This window comes from Scatophagus argus, chromosome 5, assembly GCF_020382885.2.
Source record: "Scatophagus argus isolate fScaArg1 chromosome 5, fScaArg1.pri, whole genome shotgun sequence".
Lineage (NCBI taxonomy): Eukaryota > Metazoa > Chordata > Actinopteri > Scatophagidae > Scatophagus > Scatophagus argus.
This window is the reverse complement of record NC_058497.1, coordinates 5,778,558-5,786,824: the sequence shown is the minus strand read 5'-3', so window position 1 is coordinate 5,786,824 and position 8,267 is coordinate 5,778,558. Positions and strand designations below refer to the sequence as shown.

At 42.8% G+C, this 8,267-nt stretch overlaps 1 protein-coding gene across 1 annotated transcript; it reads right to left on the bottom strand.

Annotated features, from left to right (window-relative positions):
* Window positions 1-2,526: 2,526 nt before the first annotated feature.
* Window positions 2,527-7,918, bottom strand: itm2ca (integral membrane protein 2Ca). The gene is made up of 6 exons (XM_046388491.1): window positions 7,323-7,918; window positions 5,550-5,693; window positions 5,226-5,414; window positions 4,501-4,611; window positions 3,825-3,975; window positions 2,527-3,628 (listed from the first exon to the last, which is right to left on the bottom strand). The coding sequence occupies exons 1-6, from the start codon at window positions 7,413-7,415 to the stop codon at window positions 3,537-3,539; spliced, it is 780 nt and encodes a 259-aa protein (XP_046244447.1). The 5' UTR covers window positions 7,416-7,918; the 3' UTR covers window positions 2,527-3,536.
* Between the last annotated feature and the right edge of the window lie 349 nt (window positions 7,919-8,267).

Below are 8,267 nucleotides of genomic sequence, written 5' to 3'. Positions count from 1 at the left end.
TGATCCTGTGTGATAGAGACCATTAACTGCTGACCTCCATGCAGGAACCGAGCTGAGGAGATCCAATCTGGTCTAAAAAGCCTGCTTTGTGGAGCTAAACAAACCCCTAAACAAAACTGTTTTCCACCACTGGATTTATGTTGATGTCATCAATATGACAGATGACAAAAATACTTCAAATGCTACCCACAAACTGTGTGATCTATTTCAGGAAGATCTAACATTAATTTCTCAAAAGGGTTCACTGTCACCATCAGCATTAGTTTTGTTTTTTCTTCCAGCTCAAATCTGCCAACTGTAAGCACAAATAAACTCCCTCTCGCTGGTGAACAAAGAGTGCTACAAGTATGTTTTCTTGGCAAATCCTGATATGAGCGAGCAACTTCAGTTTTATGTATTAGTGGAGCAATCAGCAACTTACCAGCATCAACAGAGTTTAAGAGGAGTAGGAGGATGAGATAGCAGAACGGTGAGAAAAACATGTTTACCATCAAATCCAGAAACTTTACACCATGTTTTATTCCACTCTCCAGGACTTGAAGAGATTACCACAACCAGTCATCTGCCTATATAGTCCCTGGAAGGGGCCACGGTGATGGGGTGATCCCTCAAAAAAAGACTGGAATGTGACCTGTGCATTATTATGATCCACATTTATCATGCAAGCAGTGTGACACTCTGTGTGTGTGTGTGTGTGTGTGTGTGTCTGCCATATATAAACTGCTCAGCACAATAAAGCGTCAGCTCAGTGATGTAATGAGATATCTCTGCCTTGTCATGGCTTTTATTGTTGAGCTTGAGTTATAGGAGCAGTTTTCAAATTTGTCCTCTTTTAGTGTGCTGCATCAGTGTGTGGAAAGAGAAAGAGAGACAGTGTCCTGAAACCTCTCTCTCTCTCTCTCTCTCTCTCTCTCTCAAACACACATACACACACACACACACAGGCTTTATTTCTGCAACACTTAATGTGTCGCTCAAGTGTTAATCAGAGTTGCTAGGATAAGGGTCAACAAAATGTTTTATAGAAGATTACAAACTATTCTATTATGAGCACTATACTAGACAAAAGAATCGGGACACCTGACAGTCCCAACAGGGACTTTAATGACATCAGTTTCTAAATTCATAGACATTAATATGGTCCCTGCTTTGCAGCAGCAGCCCAACCCCTGAAAAACAGCCCCATACAACACCTGAATTCAGCAATAAAGAAATGTGTCCCATTACTTTTGCCTAAATAATGTATTTGTAAAGTTGAAGGATTTGCCTCAGTATATCACTCTCAGATTTTAAAAGCAATCCTGATGTCAGGCCTGCTCTGCTTCCTGGTCCCCTCAGGAAAATACTGGACTTGACTGACCTCATAAATGGCATAATTACAGACTTGAATGTCTTGTGTCTTGGGTGTTTGTGTGTATTAACGGTCATGATGGTTTTCCAGCAATTGCGAAAGAAGAGGCACAAGAGGTTTTAAGTGAAAAACAGGACAGAACTCCATCATTTTCTCATCATATCTGTTGATAGTTCTGTGTAACGTGTGTTGAGTATAAAGCCTTCGATGTGACTCAGGCTTTTGGCTTCTTTGAGCAAGTCTCAGTCACAGATCCACCAGCTCTACAGCCTCATCAGTTGAAAGGGCATCGGTCGCTTACAGCAGACTGTAAGGATCTAGATGACCTCATCTACAGATTTGAAATGATCCAAAAGTAATGGCTGCAAATGCAATTAGCCATTGGGATTGGCTGGAGTCTCTCCTGGACATCCTCTCTGACTGCATATTAACCTAATATTATACTACCCTGTCAAATGAGGCCACCGATGGAACACAACACGCATTTTTGTTAACTGTTTAACATCCAGCCATGTAGATATCAAGAGTGGAAACACACGAAATGGTGATCTGAGCAACTTCCTGCGATGTCGCATGGATATGATGCAAGAAATTAGCAAAGATGATGACACTGGAAAAATTCAAATTAGATACTTGATGCAATACCACATCTAACAGAAAACCATTTCCTTCACAGCTGCAACTACAATAAAAGCATTAATCTGCATCAGAAGGAGCAAACAAATGAATAGAGGGATCAGCACAAGATATGCTGTGTTGGCTCAATATGAAAACAAGCTGTGAAAAGTTGAAAAGGTTTCTTTGTGATCTGGCTCGGATATATGTGTTTATTTGTATATATTTTTGTGGCTTGGCAGTTTTGTGGTGCTCACAGAAGTGAAGAAGTCAGTGGCAACGTGTCCTATCAGAGAATGCTGGATGTTTTTCTGTAATCTGGGTAAAAAGACATTCAAGAAAATACGGGATTATAATACATATAGATGACTGTTTAACAGTACGAGAAAGAAATAAGTCATTCTTAGGTCCATTCACTGATTAGGACTGTGAGGTGAAGCTGAAAGTCCCACAAAAGGTATATATATATAAAAATCCATCATATCAAACTTAAATGTTTAAATTTGCTTAAAGTTAGGGGACTCTAAAGAATCAATAAAGAATAAAGAATCTGCCAGTTGTATAGTCGTTTTCACTACTTTATTCACAGACAAATTTCATTGGCAGACAAAATATACAGATCAAGGTTGGATTTGTTTAACTAACATACCATATAATATGCTACCTTTCAGCAGCACTGACTTTAGTCCAGTTTCTGACCCTGGACTAAGGCTTTAAACGTTGTTTTACAAAACATTCTAACAGTGTTGTTCTTTTCTTATTGATAACACATGCAAAGAGAAACAAAGACATTAACTCAAAAGGATTCACAAAGGCATTAATGAAGAGTGTGCAAAAAAAATCTATGACAATAATAGCCGAAGACAAATACAAATAAATACGGCCACTGGATTCAGTTATGATGGAATATAATACAAAAAAGTGAATGCAGTCTAATGCCCAATGCAACCTTCTCTAACTCCTACTATAAGACAACACTTTTGAGAAGGAAATGAAAAAGCAGAAACAGGAGCAAGGAAGCAATACACAGGCAAGAAGTTAAAGATGCAAGCAGCAGATACATGTTTACGTTACAGAGGACATGACAAAACAAGATAATAAGTGAAACTTGCTGAGGAAAGCAAGGCTTTCATGTTTTACACAGATGATTGTTAGAAGAACTAAGGGACACAAAGTAACCTCCAGGACAGGAGGAAAAAAAAAAAGAAAAAGTTACCTTGACAACACATGGAGACAGTCAACTCCCCCAACAACAGTAACCATCATATGAATCCCCAGTGGAAGAGGAGAGGAGAGGCCTTAATTATGATTCATTATTGACTAAAGTACTTTGCTACAAGGAAAATCCTGTGATTGAGCCAGCAGCTTAGTATTGCATCACAAATTGGAAACAAAATGAAATTAAATAAAAAAAAAAAAAAGCCTTTCACAGAAGATTTTAAACCAAAATCACAAGTAAAGTGGAACTCAGACATGATCAGATCCACAGGAGGATGCTACAGTGGCTGGGGTGGCGACTGGAGATGTGCCTTTGGGTGGGTGGGTGGGATGACAAGGATGAACATCGTGTTTACGCTTCATCGCAGATAACCGTCTCCACTACGAATGTATTCTCAAAGTGACGGATGTGGTGGCAGTCCTTCGCCTCGCGTTTGTTGATGCCTGAGAGGGAAACGGGGCGAGACAAAGAGCAGGGATCAGTGCTGTGACTTTTTCTGGGGTGCGTGCTGAACTGCAAATGTCATCACAACAATTTAAAATAGAGCTCCTCCTATCACTTTGCAATAACAGGTGACTATCAGGTGACTGATGAGCTCTTTAAATATTTCCAATAATCCTTTCTTTATCCCCAACTCACGTCTGTGGGTGACACGGCGATTCAGACGGTACGTGTCCTTTCCATTGCACAGGCGGTAGATGAAGGGTCCCAGCTGACGCATGTTGTGCACTTTTCCAGTCACCACCATCTCTTCATGGATGATGTAGGTCTGAGGCAAGTATGTTCCCTTCTGCAAGAGGCAGTGCAATAACAAAAGGCTCACTGGGGGCTTTCCAGCAGAAACATTTCAGGGCTAAACAGACCATTCACACAGCAGATGCTGGTTTCAAGTTGTGAACAATTAGGGAATCTGACCAACTGTTATCATTTCAGTGTTTCCTGACTGATCAGCAATTGAAAAGACAATGGATAGTGAAAATAAGAGAAAAATAGAAAGAGGCTTAAAGGCCTCTTGTGGCTGGCTAGTGCTAGAATCTTCCAATCTTGCTAGCATGGCAGCTTTTAGCTCACTGGCTACTGCGGTTCACCAACTGACCTGCCAAGCAGTCAATGTATTACTTCCTGCTGTGACAAACCCTAAACACTTCAGACTGAACTTTCCATTTTTTTTTTTTGTTACATTTAACCGCACGAACCTCTTAACCAGTTCAAAGCAAGAGGGAAGAGGGAAGGCTAAAGCAACTGCTGTGAAAGAATTATAAAGAAAATGGTGCTCATGAAGACATTACATTGTCTTCGACTGCAGTCATGTTACCTTCACATTAATAAGAAGCTCCCAAAGGTTGCGTGGCGGCATCACAATAGTGGTGTTGAGCTCAATGACGTAGCATTTGTCCAGAGCAATGTCATGGTAGGCAGTCAGTCCCTTGAAAAAAAGAGCAGTTTAGTTAGCTTGTTGTTTTTGTGAATGTTTGCTTATTCTCTGCTGAAAGTTTCTTGGAACAAAATCTGAGTATTTCAGCCATCTCTAGAGGCCAGCACTGTCACAGCACTGTTAGCAAACATGTTAAATGGGCAGTCGTGGATCAGCGGTTAGGGTGTCGAACCCGTAACCGGTGGATCGCTGGTTTGATTCCCCGTCCCGGTGTCCATGGCTGAGGTACCCTTGAGCAAGGTACCTAACCCCCACTGCTCCCCGGTCGCCCACTGCCCCGGGTTTGCTGTGTGTGTGTGCACGTCACTTGGGTGGGTTAAATGCAGAGAACAAATTTCGTTGGAGTGAGTTCCCTCCAATGACAAAATATGTCACTTAATAAACTTAAAAATAAATGCTGTCATTGTGAGTACAGCCTCAAAGAGCTGTTAGTGTGACTGTTTTATACATGCAATTCTCCTTTTCATATTAATGTTCTGTGATTTGTTTTAAAGTGGGCTATTGAAAATGTAGTTATGAGTTATCGTAAGTACAGATTTAACTGTCCGTTGCACTGTGTGGTCTCTACGTCAAATGTGCATGCCTGTGTGTTTGTTTGTCCTCACTCTGTGGAAGTCATGGATTATATCAGCAGGGTCGCTGCCTCCAAAGTGAGGCACGGGCACAGTGATCTTCTCATAGTTGTCAGCCAAGTAGATACCGACATTTTCCTCCAGCTCCTGACGCCCACGCAGCGGGGCATACACAGAGTCTTCATAAAGCACCCTGCAGTGGAAAAGGTTCTCCTCTGGGATCTGTGCACCCATGAACAAACACACACACAAATCAGCATTTAGATGAATACATCAGTTGGAACACTTGAAAACAATTCTGTAAGATAAACATACACATACACATACTGCGGAAAGTACAGTTTAAGCAGCTCTTACATGAGGTATAAAGTAGTAGCGGTAGACATAAATGGAGGCCAGGACCAGACCGGCCATGAACACAACCAGGCCAAATGTCAGGCAGCACAGGCCATTGAGGGGAGACTTTTTGGGCCGCAGCGGCAGGACCAGCTCCTCCTCATCCTGGAGAACACACACACACACACACACACAACCCAGTTATTAATACTCCAAATGGGCACATAAAAGCATTTCCAGGGAGATTCAATCCAACTTTCAGCTCACTCATCTTCACCATGACAAGCAGCTGAAAATGACCCGAATTAACTAACTGCTAAAATAGAAGGTCATAAATGGCAACGTCGCATTGCAAGCAGGAATTAGTAGCACTGAGCCCAGCCAGAGGAAGGGATGGCAGAGCGCTTGTTAATGAAAACTTGACTGAGATGGTGAGTAATCTTCCCATCCGCCTCCAGTCTCACAGCCCATCTGCCAATGCCACGCGCCCAACCCGTGGAGGACTGGCACTACACGCTGATAGTAGCCACTCAATGTGTGCTTCCATTTACAAAAAGAATGATTGTAAGCTGTAGTGTGGAGTGGCTGCAGCAGGTAAAATTCTGAGGTAGCTCTATGAAGAAACAGTTGCTGTTCTTAACTGGAGCTATGAAGGGAGTAAAATCTAGTGTGCATGGGTGCGATAGTTGTCGTAAGAAAGAAGAAAAATGAGGACAATCCTGAGTGAACATGTTCCATCATTTTAAAAAGGAAGACAACACAAGAAGCTTGAAAGCATAGCCTTGGATTGAACATTATCAATTTACGACATTCATTTCAGTTCAGTCAGCTGTTCTGTTCTGTTCTGTTCTTGTGGAAGCATTTGAAAACAGAGGGTGCATAAGGACAAGGCGACAACTGTGTATGTGTGACCAGGCACTTCTGTGGGACTTTGTGTTCTCCTACCCCACTGAGAGAGATAGAGGCTCTTTCACACAAACTGAGAGCGTGACACACCATGAGGCCTCTCTGTCTCTTGTTCAATACATTTGAGTGAACGGATTTGAGAGTCACACAGCCACTCCAGCGGTGCACTTTTGCAATATTCACTTTATATGTACGCCTGATGTCCTATCTATATTCCATCATGGTTCGTCATCTTCAGGGCTCGGTCATCTATCTTTGATAAGGGTTTAGGACATGCTGGGATGCTGCAGCAGCAAAGTTGAGGACTCACTGCTCTGCCTCCTGCTTTAGAACTGTGCAAAATATTCTTGCCTGCACTGCAAGCCACAGCAACCCATCTGCCATTTTGTCAGCAAAAGCTTATGCATTTCAAGCATTCTATTTTTTGAAGCTTAGGCGTTTGTTTAAATCTGCATAAAAAGAAAAAAAAAAAGCATTAGAGGCCAAGCCTTAGTGGCAAGGCAAAACCCAGTGCAAAGCCTTTATGCTGTTACATGGCTTTTTGCCTGTGACCCTCTGTACAGTCCTAAACAAAGAGCATGCATTTGCACATATGATAAAGACACAGTCTGACACTTAACACAATAACTATACACATATATTAACTTGCATAAAGCCTGCACTGACTGCACTGGCGCAGAGGAAACCATCAACCAATGATTTCCTACCAAATGGCGATAGAAGCTGTCAAAAATACCCTGCCGGTCATGGCTGTGCAGGTGCAGGCTGCCCTGCACATCAGCCAGGCAGGAGGGTCTGAGCACAGCAGACATCACTTTAAACAAGTATCACATAAAGACGACAATGACAAACATTATCAGCAACAGAAATAAGCGACGCGTTACTCACCATCGGATGAGGGATGAGAATTTCGGTCTTGTCGCCATCATTCTCCTTCTCCACTTTCTGTCCCGCGACAGACTGAAAACTGATCTTCACCATGGCTCGGTGTCACTGTCTGTCTGTCTGTCTGTCTGTCCGTCTGTGTGTGGGTGCCTTCACTCTTCGGCTGGGTTAACGATAACTGGCCACCTTTCTGAAACAGATCCACTCACCTCAACGACGGGCTGTCCTCTTCTCACCACCGGGCTGCTTCTCTATCTGTTTTTGTCTTTATCCACCGGAAGTGGGCTTTTTTCTTTTTTTGTAAATATCTGCCCTTAAAGGACCAGTCTGCTGCTTTGTACTACCGTGAAAGTGACGGACGCCATTCAGAAAACACACATTTAATTAGTATGATATATTTACAGTGGTAATGTATCTAATGAGAGCGTGACTGTGTGAAAGAAGCCCCGCACAGCACTGAGTGCAGCTAAGCTTTATGGATCTCACTGATTTCATAACTTTAACTGTTTTGGTTCACTCGCGCTTATGGCGTCGTTTTCGTTGGCTGCAGGCAGTTTTTCTTAGCCAAAAAGCTCTGTAAACCCGCATCTCACTACCTGCTCACCACAAACAGCAGACTAGCTGCTACTATGCTGGTGATACAGTGTAATATTAGTGGCTAAAGAGACGAACACAAGAAGGTGAGACGCTGAATTAATTACGTGTATTCGTAGGACCATTTAGCAAATCCTGCCGGACAGGTCGGCAGTGTCCGCACACATGATGCGATTATCACTTAGCTTTAAGGCGTGAATGGTTGCATGTCTCTCTTTGACAGCCCTGTGATGAACGGGCAACTTGTCCAGGGTTGCCCTGCATCCCGCCCCAAAGTCAGCTGGGAGGGGCTGCAGGGCCCCCGTGCACAGCATGAGGGGTTATAGATAACTGATGGGTGGATAGCTCATACTA

What these genes read in the sequence shown, in the direction of transcription:
- itm2ca (XM_046388491.1), bottom strand. Translation starts at nt 7,415, where the DNA reads ATGGTGAAGATCAGTTTTCAGTCTGTCGCGGGACAGAAAGTGGAGAAG. An exon ending in GCTACTACTTTATACCTCAT is followed by an intron (nt 5,415 to 5,549) that starts GTAAGAGCTGCT and finishes ATGGGTGCACAG; the next exon opens with ATCCCAGAGGAGAACCTTTT. An exon ending in TAATCCATGACTTCCACAGA is followed by an intron (nt 4,612 to 5,225) that starts GTGAGGACAAAC and finishes CTTTTTTTCAAG; the next exon opens with GGACTGACTGCCTACCATGA.